The sequence below is a fragment of the Centropristis striata genome, chromosome 14 (genome assembly GCF_030273125.1).
Source record: "Centropristis striata isolate RG_2023a ecotype Rhode Island chromosome 14, C.striata_1.0, whole genome shotgun sequence".
In the NCBI taxonomy this organism is placed as follows: domain Eukaryota; kingdom Metazoa; phylum Chordata; class Actinopteri; order Perciformes; family Serranidae; genus Centropristis; species Centropristis striata.
In genome coordinates, this window is record NC_081530.1 from 25,286,335 (window position 1) to 25,310,391 (window position 24,057).

A 24,057-nucleotide genomic window follows, 5' to 3' on the forward strand; every position below is an offset into this window, starting at 1 on the left:
CGCCTACCATCTACTGGTAGAAGCTGTGAACTGCAGGTCAGATTTTATTGTTGTTACCTTTATTTAATCACAGATCAAAATCTCACCTGACTTTAGGACAGCAGGTCTAAGAAATATTTTTAAAATACTGTAGAGGTTTAAATTATTCAGATGGGAGCAGACTTTCAAGTCTGTTACAATTTATTTAATTAATGTAATAAATAACTATTTAATTTAAAAAAATCAGTATTCAGATCAGATTCATCTGCTCGGATGAACTAAAGTACAAAGTGATGAGTACAATATTTATCTCTCTAATGAAACAGGGCAGTATGGGAGCCTTGACAGTCAAGTGAAGTGACTTTTTTTTAATGAAAATAAAAGTCAAGTCATTTGTCTGATCTAAATTATTTTCTCTGCTGTGTTTAATCCTTAATATGTGAAACAGATGCCATGAAAAAAAATAAGTTACTTTTTTCCATTTAAGTAGGTAAAAAAAAATCGGCGGTTGATTTTTCTTTTTCGTGTTGTTGTTAGAATTACTTTTCTTAAAATTAGTGTTAAAAGTGTAAAACTTAAAACTAATAAAACTCATTTCGACGTTGTTTTAAGAGTGCACACTTGGGGCTAATGTTCTGCATGTATTCTCTACTTAAAATGTATATTTTAGACCATAAAAAGCTTTTATATAAAGTATGACAGCTTAATACACGTGCCTCATGAAGTTGGAATAAAATATTTTTTAACTCTTTCCATGAAATGATTGTGACAATATGATTTAGTGTATATCTTCTCACAACTATATTAATCTCTTCCAAATATCACAATGAAAATGAAACCACAATAAACAGAGGATTTTGAAAACAAAACTATTCCAACTTTATGAGTGACCGTGTATAAATCTTGCTAGTTTGGGCCTTCTAAAAATATCGCCTTTACCAATTTCAGATCAAAAATAAAAATCATATGTAAACCTGACAGTGTGTTGGGAAAAGGCTCAGAGGCTGAGGATCAGAATCTGTGTGTGTGTGTGTGTGTGTGTGTGTGTGTGTGTGTGTGCTGTTTCTAAATGACAACAGCACTCTCATAATATAAATCTACATTGAGCAACTTTATTTGAATATTTTAACAGTCAGACAAAATGTGGAACTGGTGAAAATAGAAATTCTCACATAATTATTAACTATGTTTAAACATGTTTACATAGTCACAAAACTAACCCAGTGAGAGCTCAAATTGAAGCTTTAGATTTGCATAAAAGTTCAGGCTTGCATAAAAATTGCTTCTCTCACTGTTTCCCGTCACTTACCCCTCTGGTACAGCGTCTCTTTACAGACAGCTGTTAGATGACAGGCTCAGTGACACATCCTGCAGGAGTGTCACTCCTTACTGACCTCAAGTGTGTCACTGATTATTATTTTTAAAAACATTTTCTCTTGTTACTACAAATATCAAGTACTTAAGAGTGTTAAAAGTCCACTCTTAGCAAACAAAAAATACCATTAAATAAAACAATCATTTACAATATTTATCAAAAAAACTGTTTTCCACACAGAAAGTCAATACTCCAATAATAAATTATGTATTCTCAAGTTCTCCCAAGAATCCATAAATTGATGGCTTTTTGTCAAATGCATAGACTATTTCTCTATGGAAGATGAATACACTGAATCAAAACTAAAATATATCAACAAACTAAACAAATCTGCAAACAGAAAACACATGAAAACAAATTTGAGAATGAGGTGAATTTCAGAAAATCAAAAAAACAAAAACATTTTTGCAGTCTCTTCAGTAGCTCGACTGGCAGATGTGAGTCCAGGTCAGTAGAAAGTGTTATCACTTAAGTTTCTACTTCTAAAAATCATCACAGCATTAAATTGCTACATCACTAGCACAATGTGAACTGAGTGCAGATGTTTACGCTATCTTCCTGATAGGAAAAAAAATACAAATTATAGATTTAGATTTCAAACTTAGAATCATAAAGCAGGACACCACATTTTTTTTTATTGATAATCTGCCTTTTTTGACACTTGAACATCTTTGACTGCGACAATGGCCACAAGTTTAATTTCTCTGGTTTTCTCACATTAATTGATTGTCCGATATGGATCTTAGGTTTGGCAGTAGCTATGGATTTAAAGGGAATAATGCATTGATTTAATGCTACCCTGGTTTATGCTGATTTACATTAAGTGGTATAATCTGCAGCTGTAAACTGGCACCACAGATCGTAGTAGAAGACATATGATGATTAATACACTGATGATGCCATTCAGCACAGACGTGGGTATATTTGAGTGTTAATATTTATGTTGAATGAATTCATATAAAGAAGACTCAATTTCTTTCAGTATAAGGTTGATATTCTGTCAAAGGTATGGATAAATTTCATCGTATTCACACAAAAACCATAGAAAAGTCTCTCTGTGCAACTGTAATGTTTAGGAGAAATATATTTGCAAATTATTTTATTTGAAGTTAGTTCTACTGGGTCATTGGTATAAGTCTATATGGTTTTGTTTTTAGGAAATCCTGCATAGTATACCTTTTAATGCAGGTGGGGAAATGAGCTAGTAGTGCAAAAGGCTGATTTCACTCTACCCTGACTATTCTGATTTCACCAGCACTATACTTGTCAAAGCAAAGTGAAAAGTGTCCACTCTTAGATCAGGATTTGAAGTAACAAGAAACTGCAGTTCATATTCAAGTGTCCTGCTGCATATATTGTTGCGCCAGTCACATATAGTACTAACCCTAAACAAAAAAACAAAAACAAAAAACATTCTACAAGCTTGTAGGCTCCATTAAAAACAACAAACTGAAACATACGAGAGGTAAAAGTGAAGTAAAATGTTCAGGTCACAGCTCACATCTGAATGTGTTTCTGAATGTTTCAAGTGGCATCCTGGTTTTCATCATTTGTTCTTTTTTTTTCTCTTGCATTGCTGGATCTCACCAGCTAGAGCTCACTTTCACTCCAAACCAGCAGAAATCTGTGGGCCTTTAGCCAATGCAATGTCCTCTTTGTCGTTTAGCGAATGCAGCTTCACATTTCATTTTCACATAGGCCCCCTAAGTGTTTATATTTACAAAAAACTCAAAAGTTCAACCTCATCTCCATAGAACATCTCCTCATGTGTGTTTTGGTAACTAACATATCTACACTCTTAACAAACAAAAATCATGCATAACACTTCAAATTAAACAACCATATTACAAAATAATAAACAGTCCACCTCATTGCTTTGCATATATTGTGCATTATCCAGTGCCTCTGTCCTTGAGGAGTTATGGCTGGTTCCTTTAAAGAACAGCAGGCCTCTTTGTTCAGCAGTATCGTGCAGGCAGGAAGCCAACAGGAACACAATGTATCTTCACGTTCCTTTATGAAGAGACCCTGAGGAGGAAGTGGAGCGGCTGTTCACCTGCAGGAGACAAGTGTGAGGCACACCAGTTAGATTTTATCTCACAATACTGAGAGGGAGTGTGTGTTTGTGAATAATGTATATGCACACTGTAGGGTTGCAATGATTGGTTGATGAGGCAATTGACATAAAATTAACTGCCAATTATTATGATAATCAAATAATCTTTTTAGTATGTTTTTATGCAAAAAAGATAAACATTTTCTTGACACAGCAATTAATCTATTCTAAAATCGAAAATAATTGATAGTTAAAATAATCCCTTGCGCACTTTTATACAATGAATAAATGAGGTAGCAGCACAGAACCAAATACTTAAAAATTAAACATCACAAACACTTGGTCACGATCTGAAATATTAAATTTTCTTAATATCCCAACATCATAATTACACAATTTCTGGGGTTTTTTCTCATGACAGACTGTAGACACGGACACAGATATTGTTCTATCAATTTGAATCAGATTTACTAATTACAGCTTGGATTTTTTTCAATTTCTTAAAAATATATATAAATATAAAGCTAATATACACTAAGATGTTCTGCTTGATATATTTTGCTTTTGCTTGCAACAGGTATTGTAAAGTAATATATATATATATATATATAAACTTCTTTATTTGATTTAATGATGACCAAATTACATGTTTGTCTCTACTACATTTAAATAACAAAACTAAATACATATTGAGTTGTTTATATATATATATATATATATATATAAACAACTCATTAATGCCCAGTTTCAGGATATAGGGGGTACAGTATGAGTAAATACCTCTGTTTTTTTTATAATGCAGGCCCTGCAACACTATAATATATTTTATGCAGTAGCTCCTGTATTAGTTGACCCTTACGGTGTCAATAATGTAAAGCTGTACATAAAGAGGGCCTTATGGTGTAGAATATGCACATATCATTGACAGAGGGAAGCTGGTGTCTTTTTAAAAATGAAAGTTTAAAGACAAGAAGATACCAAAAACAAAGAGAATAAAACAATCTTTCATAATTTGTCAGCTATTAAAACACAAATTATGTTCCACTGTTACTGCCCCCACAGTGTTATCCATATTAGATAATTGGATTCATAATTCCCCACCCCTACACACAGAGCTATTGCCCATCTCTAGTGTTTAAAAAGTTGCCCACACATTACTCCGGGGGGAAAGAGGAGAAAGCAACAACAGTTGTAGGTAGCATCAGGGTAGGCCTGACTGACAGGCTGATGACACACCATATGGAGATGCTGGGCGAGTTTTACCCTGAGGGGGACAACAATGTTTTTTTATTATTTGTTTGGCTCATCCCTGTCAGCCTCTCTTACGGAAACGAGAAGGAAGAGACAGCCAGGTTGTGGAAGTTGACAGCCACACACGCAAATGCATGAAAACATGCAGACGCACGTGTGCACAGAAGTGACAGGCTGTATTCAGACGCAGACAAGGTACAGACACGAGAACAGGCACACACAGTTGGTGAAGACATAGTGTACATACTTGTGAGGGAGAGAAGGACTTTTACGCTCTTCTTAATTTTAGAAAGTGTATTGACGGATCAGGTTATTGTTTTAAATTATTGTATTTTACATTACAGTTTAACTGTAATTAAGGCAAAAGCATCATCCCACCACCAACTGACTGTTATCTTGGGCATGTACATGGATATACAGTAGATTACGGTCATGTCTCAGTCTGATTTAACAAAATGTAAGATATAATGTTTTATAATGGTGATAAAGGTTTGTTTAGTGATGCATCTATACAGAGGACAGGATTTCCCAAGGAAGTTGTTTAGCAGTGGTGTGACACACCCAGATCCCAACACATCGGATCCAGTTATTAATTTATTTACTAAATATTAGGAGATGACAGTCATTAAATTTGTAATTTGTGTTTAAAATAGGATCTTTAAGCTGGAGATTAAGGGTATTTTTCTTCAGTTTTTATCTTGTTAGTGAAAGGGGTTTTTACCCACCTCCACTATTAGACACTGTAGGAAACCCTGACAGAAGATAAACAGGCTTATATTTTCAGTTGTACCTTTAGGGACTGAAAAGTATAATATACAACATTTACCGCATTTAAATGTCAGAAAACAACTTGTCCTATGTTATAGATTTTATTGAGTTGTGTACTTGCATTATGCCAAATGATTTCAACAATGTTCAAACACAGATAAATCTGGGATTTTATTCAAGGTAACCGTTAGATTGGGCTGCCTATCAATGGTGTCTTGATTAAAATTTTTAGTCATTAACTCGACTGTAAACATTATTTTTGCCCGAGTTAAGTCAGATCGCTTTTAATCTGCACTGATGCTTGTTGAACAATGGAGACAGCAACTCCCATGATTCCTTGCTACTTTAGGAGGTCATTAAAGTCCATTGTTTGTTATTGTTTTGATTGAGAGAGACCCCTAGTGGCAGAAATTACAAAGTGGACATTTGAAATGGTTATTTTTCATCTAAATACAAAACTCTTAAATTATATGTATTAATATATATTAAATTGCATGGTTGGGCCTTTACTTAATTAGAATAAAGTTAGTTCAATCTCTTGCCCAAAGGCTAAAGACTAGGAGACAATTTCTATAACATTTTTATAAAACAATATCACAGGCTGCTACAAAGACAAAACATACTTGTTTGGAAGCTTCAGATGTGGAGTGGACTTCTTTTCCAAAATTTCCATTTAACTGCAACATTGCTGTAAAAATGGAAGTATAAAAAGGGCATAAACATAAGTAACATAAGTATCATGGCCATGTCTCATTCTGATATCATAACATTAGGGGGCACTATTGTTTAATCCACTCAAATTCAAATTTTAGCAAACAGTGAGAAGAATCAATATACAGTCATTTATCAGCCCTTTTACTATAAATTTACCACAAAAAAGCTCCTCCTCACCTTGTGGATCAATCCTGGGATCAACAAACCCCCAGTGCTGGTACAGAGCAGCCAGGTCGTGGGGACTGTAGTTTTTCAGGAGACTCAAGATATCAATGTCCATTGGCATTTCTCCTGTGGATTCATTCTTTACCTGAGGAAATCGTAGTGGTTCTAAATATGCTTTGTGACCCCACATGTTCATGGCAGCCCACAGATCGGGACCCTTGGGACCTGAAGAGGAGTCACATGACTGCCTGCGGGGATGTGGTCTATCTGCAGAAGCGTTAGATGAAGTCCCGCCGTGATTCCTGGCCAACATGAAACCCAAACCCTCCTGTGGGAAGTTTCCTTCCACTGCAGCTCTGTGGCTTCTGTGTTTGGGGCTGCTTGTGGACTGGAAACTAGGGGTGCTCTTGCTGTGCACGATACTGCTTGATGAAGTTGCGTGGGTGCTGGAGCTTTTACTTGCCCCCTTCTCTGCCCGATTATGTTCACTAGACTTCTTTTGAGGTAGGAGTCCCATCCTCCCATCTGCAGAACGTGAGTCTTTAGACTGATGCTTGGACTTAGGGACGGCTGTTTGGGTCTTGGGGGCATATTGCTTGCTACTGCTGCTGCTGTTGCTGCTGCTGTTGCTGCTGCTGTTGCTGTTGCTGTTGCTGCTGCTGCTGCTGTGGGGTGTCGCACCTGGAGGCTGTGTGCGCTGAGTTCGCGGAGCATGTAAAGCAGGGCAGTCCTTGCCTTCGAGGAACGGTGGAGGCCCCGTGCGTCTCCACTGGGAAGCACCTGCCTTTAAACTTTTGCCGCTGTTAGTGCAGGGTGCCCACTTGGGTGCCATTGAGCTGCTGCCGTCCACCCTGTGTGCAACCCGCTGATGGATCCACAGCACTTCTGGGTAGTTGGTAGTGTGGGAGCAGTATGGACACTGATGTCTCACCAGGCCATCTGTCTTTATTGGATAATTTACAGTACAGTCTCCTTCACTTACAGGCAATGAAGACAGGTTAAGAAGACTTCCAGCATCATTACTTGTATGCCCCTGCCCTTTGACCTCAGTACCGTTTGACTTTTCAATTTTAATGTTGGACTCTGCTGACCCCTGGACAGGTGGACATGTGTAAGGATTCCAGTATGACTGACTAAGCAACGCACTCCTGTTTCTGAGGTAGTCCATATATCTTGAGGCTTTGGAACCACTCTGGGTAATGTTGTCCAAATTGGTGCTGTGTTTGCTGTAGGGGCCCAGGACGTCCTGGTGCTGCCTGTGCAGGTGGGACCTGAGTAGTGAGGCGTCGACAGTGTGGAAATCACAGTGCTCGCAGAAGTACGCTTTTTTATCTGTAGGGAAGAGCAGAAGAAGAAATTTAAAGGAAATGCTAGAATTTAAGTGACACAAGCAGTGATTACATTATTAAGAAAACATTCATTTGAGTTTAAGGCCATCAAAAACATACTTAGTTTCGTGATGGCGTAAAAATCTGCTCTAGGTGTATAATTAGATTATTATTTCATAACTGACACTGACATAAGATCTACATTTTTATGGGAAACTTCGATACTTTTGGTACTTTCAGGCACTGATCGAATTGCCTCAATAGTAGTATCGTAAAATCCCATGTCATTTAGAACAAAGTGCAATACCCAAGGAGTAAATCTCATCAGTATTAGTGAGCCAATAGGCATACAGCATGCTTGTACCACAATCTAATAATGTTGGTGATTGTCTGTATAACATAACATGTTGTAACGGCATGTAGGAAAAATACTGTTACTCATAGAGACTGGGCTTGTGTGTGTGTGTGTGTGTGTGTGTGTGTGTGTGTGTGTGTGTGTGTGTGTGTGTGTGTGTTGTTGTATTTTGAGAGGCATGACAACAATGTTACTCATAGATGTCAAGGAGCTTTAAAATAAACATTTAAACTGTAATGTAAAATGCTGTGATTTATTTTTGTTAAATTAGTTTTTACAAAATTGTTCTAGAAAAAAGTATTATTCAGGGACCAGTATCAAAGTCAAGATATCAGCACCGGTTCCCATATTAAAATTTTCATTAAAAATGTAAATTTTTCAATTATATTTAGCCCTTCTAAACTTCTTCTAAAAACAATCAAGCCATAGACTAATAAAAACTATTTGAGCCTCGTCAGTGGCAACAAAAAGCACCTTTAGTGGATGCCATCCAGAATGATTACATCTCAGCCTGTTTCACAGCTGACAGCTGCACTTACTACTATACTAATAAAAAAACAGAATTATTGAATTGTATCCAACAAAATGTTCCTTTAGTTAATTAAAACATTTGGGAATAAACCTTAATATTGCCATTAAAACATAGTTAGGTGAGAAACAGATTTGAAAATCTGTTGCTGTAATTCCATTAAAAAATCACTAGAGGTCTCCCTTTTCCACTGTAATAACCACTGATAATTTACACCAAAAGAGAATTCTAAATGCAATGTTCAATACAAATCAACTGCCGTCAGCACAAACTGGCCCTGGTGATTGATTCCCAGTTGTAAGGATTTGAACTATTGTCTTGTCCAAGCTGAGGTACAGATACTGTAGTGTGTAGGACTTACCCTCCTGGTCTTGGCTTCTGGTGCTGTTGGTCTGTGTAGGTGTGTGGTGAGCATCTTTGACTTTCTTAGTTTGCAGTGCCTCATAAAACGCATGACCAAGTCCGTTCAACAAAATGCGGTCTTTCTGGGAAGTCCTCTTGTCACCACCTTTGGTGTGAGTCAAGCTGTTTGATGGATGATCAAGGACTGTATCACCCTTCATCTTCTTAATGCTGGAGCTGGAGGTGTCGATTTGCTTCCTCTTCTTCTCCTGCTTCAGGGGAACATACTCGCCCTTTTCTGTGTCGTATGCCACGTCAGCATCTGCCAGCCTCTCCTCCCATCCCAGACATTTCTCTGTAGCCTCCACTAGCCGTCCCCTTGTGGCCAACTGCCACGCTTGGTAACTACAAACTGGATCCAGCTCTACGATGCGCCTGCCCAGGCTCTTTTCCTCATATGGTTCCCTTGGTCCAGCACATGTAAGGTTCAGGCTTTCCAAAAACGTCCTCTTAGCAGTATTCAGCTCCGAGGCTTCAATGTCTTCCTGTGGTGGATTTTGAGTCTGAGTGCGGCTGTGGTTCGGTTTATGTAGCTTTTCGTGCATTCGTAAAGTCTTGCGGTCAAAGAAGAAGTTACCACAGCCAGCACAGAGCTCATAGAGGCACTCTTCATTTATCAGTGAGGCTGGGTCCTGAGGAACTCCGTTGATGGTGGCGGGCGGCTCGTTGCTTTTGCCACCTCTTAGCTGGGCTTTGACCCGGTGAATGCGCATATGACTTTGGAGGAACCACGCCTGGCGGAAACGGCGTCCACAAATCCGACAACCGTGATCCTGGGAGCTGCGGTGCCGTTTCATGTGGGTTTTAAGGAGTAGTACCTGAGGGAAAACCTGGCCACAGATGCTGCAGGTACAGGACCCGTCATCAGCCTCACCACCAACTTCAACACCATCTTTACCCTTCACTTTTTTCTTGGTTGCTTTCTTCTTCACTTTCCCATTGAGATTATGAGCTTTGTCAGAGTTGCTGACAATTTCAGGAGTATCAAGTGTCCCTGTGTTAGCTTTCTGCTGCTGGTCTCCACCCCCCTCCTTGTCACTGAGGTTATGGCTGAACAAGCCCAGTTTATGGCTTCGAATGTGGGCCTTCAGACTCCCCTTCTGAGCCGTCCTGTGCTCACAGTATGGACACTTGTACGGCTTCTCCCGTGTGTGCCTTCTCATGTGCTGCGAAAGAGAGCTAAGAAGAGGAAAGCTGCGGCCACACACCCCACAGGTGTGGCCAGAGGTCACATCGTCCTCTGGCTCTGTCTTTATATTAGCTGTGGGTTTTTGTGATACATCCTCCCTCTCTTCTGTCTCCATTACTCTTCCCGGAGCACCGATATGTCAAAAAAAAAAAAACACGGCTGTGTTATAAATCCTCTGACCATGCAATGTTGATCTTCCAAAAGTTAGTGAGTTCTCAGAGTAGTTATTAAAAACTTGCAAAACATTACAGGTTTAGTGTCCATCCTGAATTTTGAAGAGATGTTCTGTTTCAAGTTGCATACCTGGCAGCAAGGATACCTGAAAAAATAGAAAAACAAATAAAAATTAGGCTTAGGATCCAAATTCACATCAAAAAAGGTTGATTAAATATAATTACGAATATAAAATTATACTATAAAACATAATTCTAATGAGTAAGATAAATTGCTCTTTAATAATAGTAATTTGCAAAAACGTGAATTATAATAATCTCAATAATGTGTGAGAGAAGAAGACTTAATGTTACTGCAATTAATTTTTTAAAATTGAATTAAATATTAAAAAACAAACAATGAGACCAATATAACCACAATCCCTAAACATAAGCATGCAGTCCTTGAGCCAATATTTGCCACATATAATACCTGCAAATAACAAAGAGCACCCAACTGTTATTTCACTTGGATACTTTCATTTCAATGAACAGATATCTACATTTGAATGCAGAATCTGTAGGTAACATTACAATATTTTGGTATATTTTGTGTGGTTCCCATCTGCAGTTTTGAATATAGTTCAAATACTATTGCCCATTCATACTTCAGCCGTTTCAGCGGAGTTTGGTCAAAATGCTCGGACCCATCAGTTAAGGTCTGATGATAATTGAGCTTTTTGTTAGCCTTTTAAAAAAATATTTATCTGCATATCTGTTTATAGAGGTTAACCAAAATGTTGTCAGGACTTAAAACACAAACAAAAAGTACCAATGAAGTCGCTAAATGACTTGGAAACAATGACCAGCACACAAAAGACAAAGTATTGGCCTAGATGTAAGGATAATGGGTAACCTGAACCCCCCCGAAATATAAGCCATTCCCCCCACAGGCAAAAAGGTCGTCAGACCTATAACTGATGGGTTCCAGGATTGTGAATCCTTTAGCAGCAGTGAAACATCTAAGGGGCGTATATAAATATTTGCGGTCCTCTCTGCACACTGCAGGCTGTCATGCCTTTAAGGTTTTAAGTGGACTTAAGAGTTCAGAATAGTGAGAAATTAACTAGCAGGGCTTAAGTTTGAACACGTAAGTGATTATCAGTGCTTTTGAACCCTGAGTATTACACAGACTTAAGGAATTAAGGGTTAACAATATTTAATAAAGTTATATAGATTAAATCTGTATACTGTGGATCTTCTTTTTTTAAAACATAATATTTTGTTGTCCCAAATCAAAAACTTCTACAAGATTGGTATTTTTCTGTCACACAAACTACTATACAGACTATGAATAAAATGCACAAACAATGACAGCAGCATGCATGTAAGGTAGTTTCACTCAGTATGTGTAAAAACTACAAACTGTGCCTTAAGAGAGATAGCCCACATAGGCAATTTGCATCACACAGATTTTAGAATAAGCTTTGTCTCTGAGTGGATGAGCGACGCCTGTCTGTGCGTATTAGAGCGCGGGTCAGTGTCTCAACATGCGTGTGTATCGGCCCTTTGCTTTCCTATGCCTAAATTGAGTGTGTGAGGTGACGCATGAAGAGATGTATTCATTCCTGGCCAACCAGGATGAGCCCTGAGGGGGCAGTCCACTCTAATTCACGATCAATACTCCATTATCAACAAACTTCATTTTAGAAGCTCACACACAGGCACACACACATAGCCCAGATTCTGGGGTAAGTGCTTACGTAAAATAGTGGGTAAATGTAACAAGGTATATTTCTTATCATCACAGTCATTAACTGCATCTGCTTATGACATTGCTTTTTAATCCTCTCTAACATTATCATTTTACATAAGGAAACACAGCCTGGAAGATAACTTATATGTGGTTCCAATAGTTTTGTTGTTGGCATTTCTTGTACCCTACATGAAAAATAGTACATGGCAAATGCAGGGTCTGATGTGGTTAAACGTGTTCCCTAGGCAAACATGACTATTTGTTGGATTGTTAATGGTGAAAGAAAGTACTCGGTGGCCTATAGCCAGCCAGGCAGTCAAAAGAAAAACCTGCTATTGTGTTGGCCGCACCAGAACTGTCACATCGCCTCATGTCTGGCCCTCCACCCCTCATTGGGGGGTCGAGAGAGTTATTGTTAAAGCAAAGAGGCCTGGGCCTACACGTCACTGTCTTCGTATACATGTCTGGGCAAAGATGCAGAACAAAAGGCGACTCTTGTTTGTCTTGTCAGTCTTTGAGTGTGAGGAAAAAACTAGGTGCACATCGCACATAAAGGCTAGAAAAAGAGACGGTGACTCTGATCATGATTTCCAGGGGATGAGGTTGTCTGTCTAATTATCTGTATCTGCATCCAGGGTCGCATCTGTCTGCATGCATGCCTGCCTGCCTGCGGTCATGTGTGCTGATCCGCTCACGCTGGAATGGGTGTTGTATCTGGAATATGGGAGGAGTTTCGGAGGTTTTTCCGCACATGGCAGGTGTTTGGTAGGCAGACGCCATCAGATTAGTGCATGGGCAATGTGGCACACTGTCTCCAAGAGGGGGAGGATGTGCAAGGAAAACTGGAGGGTGGCAATTAAGGGGTTAAGGTTAAGGCGAATGTAATGAGTTAACACAATGGGGATGAAGTCAGAGAGCTGAGGGCAACAGATGGGAATAAGCGGGCCATCAGTATGGAGTTAGCCGCCTCTACAGTATGAGCTTATGCCTTTGTCAAAGCAGCCTACGTGCTTAGTGTGTGCTATATTTTTGCATCTGCAGTATCCTACTTTTGCTCAATCATAAAAGAAAATGCATTTGTGCAGTGTTTGCATTGAACAAGGGGCTTGTTTACGGCATTTACAACTACAAAAATGAATCGTAGAAAATAATTTGAACGCTCCAGTTTTCTTTTATTCCCCTCTCTGTATGTCATTATATTTCCACCTCTTCGCCTTTCATCCCATAACGACTGAAAGCCTTTTGGAGGATCTGTTAAGTAATGCAGATAGCCAAACATGTTGCTCCGGGGGCTTAACTCATTTCTTTTAGAATCCCTCGCTCCCTTTTTCTCTCTCTTTTCTTTGGCAGATGAATAGGCATGTCCAGTCAGCTGTCCTCGCATTGATTCATCCTGACGTCCCAACCAGCTCAGCACAAACTCCCTATGGTCAGGGCACTGATGCTGAGAGCCTGTGTGCTGTGATGTGTGTGTATGAAAATATCCACTGTCGGTGTGTTGTATGTGTGTGCACCGCCTGTGTGCCTGGTTGCTGCACTGAAACTGTGGGTGTAATTTCCTGCCAGGATCTGGAAATAGCATTTCCCCTGAATTTACTTTGCAAAATACAAAAGCATCCAACACACACGCAAATACCTTTTATACGCAAACAATATCTGCAGCATTCTGCAACTGTAGACTGGCAGAAGCAAATATGTGTGAATCCCAGGATGGTGCATGTATATATGCCTGCTTAAATGTGTGTGTGTGTGTATGTGCTGAAGTCATCCAAATATTCTCAACAACCAGCAACAAGCCTGTGCCAGCATACCCCTGACTGGAGATAGCATGTGACTGTCCTTATGCTAGTGTTCAAAGCCATAGTCACTCGCTAAGCCTCAGCTCGCATCCACCGTTTTGTGTCCAATAATCCTGTCTGTTTCCCCCAACTGCAATCACAACTGAGGCATAAAAGAAAAATAATAAACTGGGAATCTTTTCTTTGTCTAAATATAAAGGATGAATATTTTAATTTCAAAGAGTCCTTTTAGCTTTCCTAAAACTCTCTGGGCACTGTGTATGTAATCGTGCACAAAATCAAATTCTGTTTCAGAACATTACACATTAAAAACATTACAATAAACAGTAGGTCATTTTTCACTATTAATTAATATTTAATAGCAACTTTACCAGCACTGTGTACAGTATGGCTGCACCCTAATGACTATTTTTAATCTGTTGGTTATTTTCTCGTTAATTGATTAGTTATTAGTGTATAAACAGTCAGAAAGAGGTGACGTCCTGAAATGTCTTGTTTTGTCAAACAACTCAAAGATATTCAGTTTACTGTCACAGAGGAGGAAAGAAGCCAGAAAATATTCACAATTAAATAGCTGGAACCAGAGAATTTTGACTTTTGTTTTTCTTAAAAAAATATTCAAACCTATTGACCAAATTGTTAGTCATTCATTGAATGTTATTAAACAACTAATATATTAAACTTGGTATAAATGTAGTATACTTATACTAATATGTAAACTATATGCATTACCTCCCTCTAAGGTGTGCAGGATGTGAGTGTCTTTTCTAAAAGATTACGTTGTTATAAAACAGCTGTCCTTTTGCATTTAAAAGAATATTGCTCCAAAATAACTCTTAAATTGTCAACTGTTAATGCAAATGTGTTCAATATATAATGACTCAAATGCATTTGTTTGGCTGAAGCCTGCAATAACACCTGAACAACATTATGAAATGTGCATAAATCCTTAATATTTCAGTTACTGGGCTCTCTGGAAAATAAAAGTCAATACTGAACCAGCCATACTGAACCAGCCATACTGAACCAGCCATACTGAACGTCTACAGAATCAAGCTCGAGCAAAGGAGAAAAAATACATTTCCTATCTATATACTTGTGTTTCAGGGCAAAGTGCAACTATGCAGAAAATGTAATCTCTGCTGATTCACTGCTGATGCAGTTGAAGATGACTCCTTCCAGATGTAGGGGAGTCAACACGCACTCCCAGGTGCTTGCATGAGGTGACATGTTTAATGATTATCCAACACGAATCAGCATCCTCAACACTTGTCTGTTAGAAGATCAGGCTTCACAAAAAATGACTCAAATAACGATCCCACTGTCAAAGCTGTAGCATCCTTAAAACCTCACTGTGACCATGGGACAAACATGGTAGTGCAAGATTATTGATTATTGATTTTTTTTTTTTAGCACTTTGCTCTATTTCCTTACATAAGACACAGTGTTGTAAATGTTGATAGTATCTCAACACAACCTGATATCAATGTATAACTCAAGCATAAGTACTATTAAAGAGCAACACTGTTCCTAGAACGAGTTAATTGAATGAGAAACAGTGAAGCAGCACAGTACTATGGGCAAACAGCCTAATGTACCTAAGAGATTAGACAGCCATGAGCTCAACAGTCACAAGCACGGACAAACTTGCGCACATTGGTGCCCATCCCCCTCCTTGTCCAACTCTGCACTCGGTTACACAACATATACAGGGATTACTCTTCATAGCATGAGATGAGCTGCTCAATGAGTGGCCTTTTATCATGATGCCCCTTAGTGCAATAAAGCACACACAGGGAAGCGTAGCTGACAAAGAGAAAAGAGATTGTTGGCAGATATTTTACCTGTTGTGCAAATGTGAATGGTTATTTAAAAAATGTACAAGATGTCTCATGCAGGCCCAAATGCAGACATCAACAACTAACTGAGCAATGCAACTGATAGCAGAACAGCAAAGATGAAGAGATTTCTGGAGACGACTTCAAATGATTTTTGTAATTTTGCTTTCTACCATTGATGTTAACTTATCTGCTGTGGTAGGTCTGAGAATCCACTATGGACCTACTCTCTTTTCAGTGTGGATTGGCTAGTGTGGGAGACACTGGAGTATAATCTGCTGGCATTAACTTGCTCTCTAAAAAAAGCACTCTCGACAGGGATTAGATTATCATGGCAAGGTCAGCTCAGACTCGCTCTGACTGTCTCCCTTTATGTCTCTCTATCACTCTGCTTCCTGTCTTTCACTTGATCAATTTAACCATCATCCTTTGTTGTACCTACTACCTCTATCAGGTTTAAATTTAAACACTGACGCTCAGTTCAGTCTCACCTGCCATAGATCACTCTGCTAATGCAAAAGAAAACCTAATGGATTAACACAGATTAAATATACAGGAAGTCGTAGTGCAGTGTCCTCCTCCAAAGCTTGGCAGCATAGAAAACCCAGAACTTCAAATACCCACATCATGGCTGTTTGATCAAAGTGAGATAAGATTAACAATCTTGCTCATTTTTGACCTGGAGAATGACACTGTGATGGCTGTACTTGATTTATTCTCAGTGGAACAAATTCAGGATTAAGACGCCTTCAGTTTTGGTCCAAGGCAAATTCCTACTGATTTGGTTAAAGTGGTAATAGTGCTGCAGGTAATGTTTATTTACAGTATCCTGTAATGCTGCTGATATTTTCAATTACCCACTTATATCCTTTGGTCTACAAAACATAGTGAAAATAGTGAAAAGGGCTATCACAATTTGATCACAATTTTACACATTTAATAGCTTGTCTGACTATCAGTCCACACAACAAAATAATTCAATTTTATATTACAGACAAGTAACAAATCTTGCAGCTATTCACATTTAAGTCTTTTAAGAGCACAAGTGAATTTTAGCTGATTAAAAAATATATATACATTATTTAATCAATGGTTTCACTTGTGGATTGCAGCTGGGATTATACTGAAATACACTCATAAAATACTCTGTAAAAATATGTAATAAAATAATAATAGTAATGATTACTATTATTATTGTTAATGAATTCATGTTTTAAAATGAAGATCTAGAGGAAAATCTCATGAGTACAAGCAGACCTTAAATGAACATTTAAGACTCACGTGGTGAGCTTGATATGTAGATCGTTATCAATGCATAAGATCAAAATCTCCAATTACATAGAAGATGTTGAGCTTTAGTACAGAACAACATGTGTGTAATTCCCTATTTCCTGCTATGATTAAGGTAAGGATTGAAGAGTAAGGCGATACCTGCGATTTTACCCTGGAGCAAAAGAATGACAGCTGGCAGCAGGGTCTGGATTAGGTTTCCCATAGGGGGTATTGCATCTTTTACACCACCGCTTCTTTGGAGTAGAATGGGCCGATAAGTAACCTGACTCCCTCAGACCCATCCAATCTCGTCTCCCTCTGTCTCAATGGGGCCAAACAGAAGGGATCTGTGGACGCCTTACTCATCCCTCCCATCTTCCATCTGGACATTTTGCCAGTGTTTGCACTCCAGTCCGTTCACTGCAGACTGAAAGGACAGGTTCTTTTTTTTTATTCTTTCCAGGAACCTGATTCATCACAAAACCCATTCAGTACTTACTGGCACTTATATTTGTTTTTGGTGGGCGAGATGGTGACAAATATTGACTAAAAAAGCTGCTTCGTCACCAGAGAGTAATAGTGCACTGCTTTATCACTTTAATCTGACAGAGATAGTCCTCATGAAACAAGTAGCATTTCAGTTTACAATGGCAGGACATTGAAACAGTTCCTACAGAGGATACAAATTTTTCCCATTTTGAAAGAAACCGAAATATACACTAATTATTTGAAACTTGACTGGATATATTAACTAATTTTAACATTTACTACCTTTTTTTCATTAGAGCTTTATTTGTCAATTTCTTGATTAATTGTTGAAAAACAGTTTGGTTTTATATTAAAAAAAAAAGTATTAAATTATTAGTATTAAGTATTAAGTATTAAGTATTAAACGCCCAAAATGTGAAGCCAAAACATCTCTATCATCATTGGCTGCAGTATAGCTCAAAAACGTCAACGAACACGTCAAATACGTTTTTTACAAAGATTGTTTCTGTTGTTTTGGTTCGATCTTATCAAATTGGTGTATGTTTAAGTGTTCTTTTTTTATAGGTTTTGGTTTGATTTATTTATTTGAGGCATTTAAACAATGGTGTGACGTTATGATTGACTTATGATTGAATTGTGACCTTTCCAATTACTTCTTCGTAGACTCCGGCTCCAAATTTTGTCACAAGTGCAAGATAGCAGTGCCTCTACCAATTTCCTGATGCCTAAGTTGAGATATTTAACCAGAAAAGTGCAAATACTGATGTTTGAAAAGCTGTTTTGTCCACTTATTTTTTTGGCTCTAATTAAATCCAATGTCTTACCATGGCATGATAAAGCAACAAGGTAAATCGCCTATTTTGCAGGTGTACTTCCATTCCCATCTTTTTACACGTAGCCACTCTAGGTTGTTTATTATTGTGGACTCCCCGAGGTCCAGGTAGTTTGAACAACACACCCCATACAGACAAAGACTACATGGGTGAGACAGGTAGCATATGTTAACATTGCAGTATGTGGTCCATCTGTATGCTCTGCTGTTAGGTGATAACATCAGAAGAGAGGATGCACACTCAGCAGGAATGTGCACATGTATGCACCCACACCATTTTTTAGAAGCAGATTACTCTTCAGACTTGTGGCTCTGTGCCGTTACACATAAGTGTAATTCTTACTGCTTGAGAGATTATATATTCAGAATAGAAAACCTGCTCATGTTATTTTTGTAACTTTCTTTAGTATCACAAAAACTGCATGAGATGAGTAAAAACAGTGTAATAACAAGGCATCCAACAGCTTTAATTTTGTTGATTATATTTGCTGTTGGCACGTCTGTGACTTTTTTCAAATTGTGAGCATATTCATATGTGGATGGACAAAAAGGAGTTGGTATACAAGATACTTTGGATGTGAGCCACCGGCACATGCTGTGTTTTAACGACCTCACAACGCATTCAGGGGAACAACAGCATAATGACTTTGACCTGTTTTGAACACCCATTTCTCCTGGGGTTTTCTCCCTTTACAATCCTCTCCTTGAACTGCAGGAGTTTAAACTCTCAAAATGTAATTTGTTAGTCTGTCATAGTCTGTAAGTGTCTTTGTTTTATTAACAACCTAACCTTTTGGTTTGTGATTTTATGTTTCTATAGCCTCAATCTTACTTTACGGAAGAAATATTTTTGCAGTAATCTGGCACTTTTAGCAGTCCCATAATGCATTTGGCGCTGTCCATTTGAAGCTGTATTATTGTTGCTTTCATTTACTCCAGATTAAGGAAAAACAAAATGTCTCAGCCTGTGTCACACAAGGGAGCTGCCCAAAGTGGAGATGGCCTTACCCCTCACATCTTCCTGTCTGCTCTGTCTGCTCCCCTCCCCCCTGCAGCAACAAGCCCCTGTCCAGACCCCAGTCTCCTGACCTAATCTAGATGATTAAATCATTTTTCTTTAGCACAAATTTTGTCCCCCTGCTACTCTTGTCTGGTAGTCGTCGCACACCCTCCCCTATTGATCGTCATGCTGAGGAGATTACCCTAATAGCTGGGATTACCTCCCCACATGTTGGTTGGCCACATACACGGGGGGGAAGGGGGGAGAGCTGGGGATGGTGCATGTTGTGCATGATGTGCAAGTGTATGGAAGCAGAGTGGGAGGGGTGGAGGAGGAAGGAATAGAAAATCTGGGTTTGTTGTTTATTGTCTTTGACTACCAGAACATTAAAAAACTACAAAATCTATCATGTCTGATTGCCCGTGGGATGTAATTAGACTTTTAACAGCCTACATCATTTATCCTTTAATGCCAACACTGATGATCAGTCATGAGACAACAGCTGGACAGACAAACAACACCCTGAAGACCTATTTGACACATATTTGTCCTCTCCTGCTCTTTAACTCTATACACCCTGAGTTAAAAGGCCAGCAGTATCGCCTTGCAATGCTATTTATTAGAGATGAAACGATGGCTTAGTTGAGTGATAGGAACTTACCAATTCTGATAATTAATTCATCGTTTCAGTCTGTTATCAAGCAAAAATGTCAAGTATCGTCTTTTCTCTGTTATGTCATTGTCAATCCTTTTGCCTTTGGTTTTTAAACTGTCTGTTGGACAAAGCAAGCAATTTAGAGATGTCACCTTGGGCTTTGGGGAATTGTGGCAGGTAATTCCCTTTTCTTTTTTTTCCTTTTTGTTAGAGCTGCACCTATCAGTCAACCAATCAATTAAAAGATCAACAGAATATAAATAATCGCCAAGTGTTTTGATAATGATTAATCGGCATAATTTCTCATGCAAAAATGGCAGAAAATGCTGTTTTCAGCCTCTAAAGAATGAAGATTTCCTGCTTTTCCCTGTTAATATCATATTAAGTTGAATATCTTTGGGTTTGGGGCTGTCAAAACAAGACATTTAAAGATATTACCTTGGGCTTTTTGTCACTAATTTCTGACAATGTATAGTTCAAATTCAATAATCTAGAACATAATTGGCAAATGAATCAATAATGGAAATAATCGTTAGCTGCAGCCCTGTTGTTTACTCATCACCTTTATCAGCTACAAGCCCTGATGACAATAACTCCAACAGTCTCTGTCCCATCCACATGTTTCACAATGGCTCAGTTGGACATCTCTGCGTGGCTGCTTGCTGCGAGGTGTTTTACTTTACTGTTTCTAACAAGTGCCAGAGGTTGGAAAAAGCTAGAAATCAAGATGTTATACCCACAGATCCAGGCAGGCAAAGAGGGAGAGAGAAAAAGAGACTGGAGGCCATTGAGACAGTGCAGAGAAAAGGAATTCCGTTAATCCGCCGCTGATCTGGTACAATGGCAGCCTTGTTGTCTGTCCCATTTGCACTCACTTACCACAAGTTTGCGTGCGTTGACAATGCTCACTGATAGCCGGCTCACAGCTGTGCCAAACCGCAGTAAAGATAATAATAATAGCTCAATATGGGTGATGATAAGGTGGGAGACGTGTCGCTAGCAGCAGCCTACTCCGACACGAGATCCAGAGGACACTTGGCCGAGTGTTTTACTATGACTGACATCCATATTACTGACTCACTAACCGACGGGATGTTGTAGTTAACTTTCGCCCACACAAACTCCCAAAACACGGCAACCCACACTTGTACCGAGCCACTCCAGCACCCCACTCAACTATCTTTTGTTAGTTAACCGTGGTTTAGCTTCTTACCTCAGAGGGGTTAACGTGAGGCGGCAGGTCTCTCCTGAAGGAATCCCATCAACGATAAAAAATTTAAATAAAAGCCGACGGCAGGCTTCCTTCACCGGATCAACACTTGTCGACAAATCAGGTCGTCCTCCGTCAGCTGTGGGTTCATCTCTTTTCCTTCTACGGTTAAAACTTCACTTGTCTTTCAATCACAGCGGTGCACCTGGACCGCAGTCCCGTCCTCCTCCTGCGCAGCGGCAGCACTCGTTGTTCGGGACATGAGTGACGCGAGAGATAACGTTATTAACGTTAATAACAAGCCACGGCGTGCGCGCGCCTCTGCCCCATTCACTGCTACTGAGCTGAGAGGTGACCCGCGGGCACGCGCGCCAAGCAGTTATGTTGGGCGTTAATTTACCTCTCGAGAGAACATGCTGTAGCTTTGATATCGTCACCCTGTTGAAATAATCGCCTAACTCATTTTTGCAAGTTTTGCAGGAAACACAAAAAACTTCACCAAAAGTGTAACATTTCTTGATCATTTCACTCAAATAGGATGTAACAAAGGATGGCTATTGGCATAGTAACAATGTGGTTAAATTATGTTACTTAAGAGAAATAAATGACTTAGGCAATTTTTTGTACATGTCTTTGCGACTTAAGCAAGATACGGTAACACTTTATTTTGAAGGTGTCTACATAAGAGTCACACAAGCCTGTCAGAAACATGACATGACAAGAATCATGAGCATTAATGTTACTTCAAAGTTTCATTAATGTTCATGACACATCCCATGTCATGTTTATGACACGCTCATGTCACTCTTATGTAGACACCTTAGAGTAAAGTGTTACCAATATTAGTGTCAACAATAAAACACTGATAAACTAAACTGATAATTAAACAATCTCCCTCTAGCTCTTTTTGCTGGGTTCTTATCTGATGCCTATGAATGTGGCAAATTGTCAAAGAAGTGATGATCTTAAAGGGGTAAAATCACATGATCTGATCAACTGAGGATGTAGGAGATTTTACCATAGGTGGCCAGCGGAGATGATTTAGGCAAAAAAAAAAAACAATTTAAAAAAAATGACATAGGCGATTATTTTAACAGTGTGACAATATGAAGGTGGATGTGCTCAAATAATGACCTCCAGGTGGTGGGCTTCCCGGGAGCATAAAACCAGCAAATTTGAATCAAGTCTCTTATTGTTTTTCTTTTACAGAGTACAAAACTGCTCATAAAGTATGCTTATTGATGAGCTACTACATTAGAACAAATGATAAATGTCATTTAACATTAACAATGATTGTGTTAGGGTCTCCCTTAAACATTAAATTGCACAAATTGTGTCAATACTGCGTGACTAAACATGGCAGTATAAAAATGGAAAATTAAGCAGCAGTGGAATGTAATTCAGTGCATTGACTCAAGTACAATTTTAAGGAAGTTATACTTCTATGCACATTGCATTTTGGAAGCCAATGTGGTAGGAGCAGTTTGACAACATTAGGCTAGTTACTAGTAGTCATGCCAACTTTGCAGTGTCAGATTACCATTACAAATAACAAAATAATTACAAAGCTAATAATTGTTATGATTTAAGCTACCAGGCTGTATATAAAATTGTTGAAATGAGCTCTAGCTGCAAGCTGCACTGGTGATATGAACTATAACTGATGATAAGCATTAAGATAAGAAATATAATATAAGTTACATTATTTGAAAATTGGCCAGTTAGCTATATTTTGCAAAAATTAATTACCTTGCATATTGATTTATTTTGGTCAGAAAGTACTGAAATTGTGGATAACCTTTTGTAAGCTTTCTGATTATCAGAGAACCACATTGTTTGTTTGTTTTTAAAGAAAATATGTACCTTTAGGTGGGGTGGTTATCCAATATGGGTCCACTTTGAGGGTCACAGTGTATTGAATAATTCTGTCATTCTAGATAATCAGGTTAGAATATTGGGGAAAATGTTCAAATAGTTCAGAAAGTGTATAGTTTCTGACTGAATTCCTCTGTTTTGTTCTTTTTTTTGTAGCCTTTTCTCCCTCCGTCAAATAGAGTAAATTGCTCAGGATGCTTGCTGTTGGGTCAGATCCTTGTCAGCAGAGGGCTCACTCTCAGAGAGAGCCTAGTGAACATGCTGAGGGAAGCCTGTTCCAGACCTCCTTCGCCTCCTCTTCACACAGTAAACTGTTGTATTCTCATTTTACAAAGGGTGGCGACAAAGCCACATCACTACAGCACATTCACCCTCCTCACAGACCTCCCGAACTCCCCGTAGCTGGCACACTCAGTAAATCACACACCATTGTTTACAGCCAGCATAAATCCAAGTATGTAATCCATTTATAAAAGTGGAACAGTTACAGAGTTTTGCAAAAATCCTGAATTTATGACAACACTGATCCAACTGTGGGTTTCAATTAGCATTTCATTACCATATTCATTACCATAGCTCTCTTTATTAACATTCTGGTTAGTTTTTCCACTTTTTCAATTTGTTATTGCTAGAGAAATAGGGTTTCGTTGTAATTTATATTTATTGTTTTAGATGTGAATGGGCCTTTGCAACCCATATCTTGTCTCTTTCCACTAATTTGATATTGAACTGCTTTTACTATTTGAATAGCAAAGGTAAGAAAATTACCACAATCATTTTAGGCAGCATATACAAAATAATTTTATTAACAGATCGTTGTGTGTAACCTAAATTAAACCTGCAGCGCAGAACTTTTGTCTCCCCCTTCTGGCAGTGACAATACTCATACAAACACTGTCAATGTGCCTGCAGCCAGGTGAGCCAAAAGCACTTTTTTTCACATTAACCCTTCTTCTGAACGTCAAGTTTTTTTTAATCCATAAAACTTTTCTTGGGATTTTTCTGCCATAGCTTTCGCCATGTGTCCAGCTGCTGATAGGTCTAATCAGAATTGTCTGAACTCATATG

At 38.7% G+C, this 24,057-nt stretch overlaps 1 protein-coding gene across 1 annotated transcript; it reads right to left on the reverse strand.

Moving 5' to 3' along the window:
* Window positions 1–1,071: 1,071 nt before the first annotated feature.
* On the reverse strand, window positions 1,072–21,309 carry LOC131985306 (zinc finger protein 516-like). The gene is made up of 6 exons (XM_059350352.1): window positions 21,118–21,309; window positions 8,882–10,430; window positions 7,044–7,640; window positions 6,321–6,926; window positions 6,053–6,117; window positions 1,072–3,410 (listed from the first exon to the last, which is right to left on the reverse strand). Exons 2-6 carry the CDS (start codon window positions 10,224–10,226, stop codon window positions 3,360–3,362), a joined length of 2,664 nt encoding a protein of 887 aa, XP_059206335.1. The 5' UTR covers window positions 10,227–10,430; window positions 21,118–21,309; the 3' UTR covers window positions 1,072–3,359.
* Between the last annotated feature and the right edge of the window lie 2,748 nt (window positions 21,310–24,057).

Coding starts and splice junctions, on each gene's coding strand:
- LOC131985306 (XM_059350352.1), bottom strand. CDS start 10,226: ATGGAGACAGAAGAGAGGGAGGATGTATCACAAAAACCCACAGCTAAT. Junction 7,641..8,881: donor CAGAAGCCAAGACCAGGAGG/GTAAGTCCTACA, acceptor TCTTCCCTACAG/ATAAAAAAGCGTACTTCTGC. Junction 6,118..6,320: donor TCCCAGGATTGATCCACAAG/GTGAGGAGGAGC, acceptor CCATTTTTACAG/CAATGTTGCAGTTAAATGGA.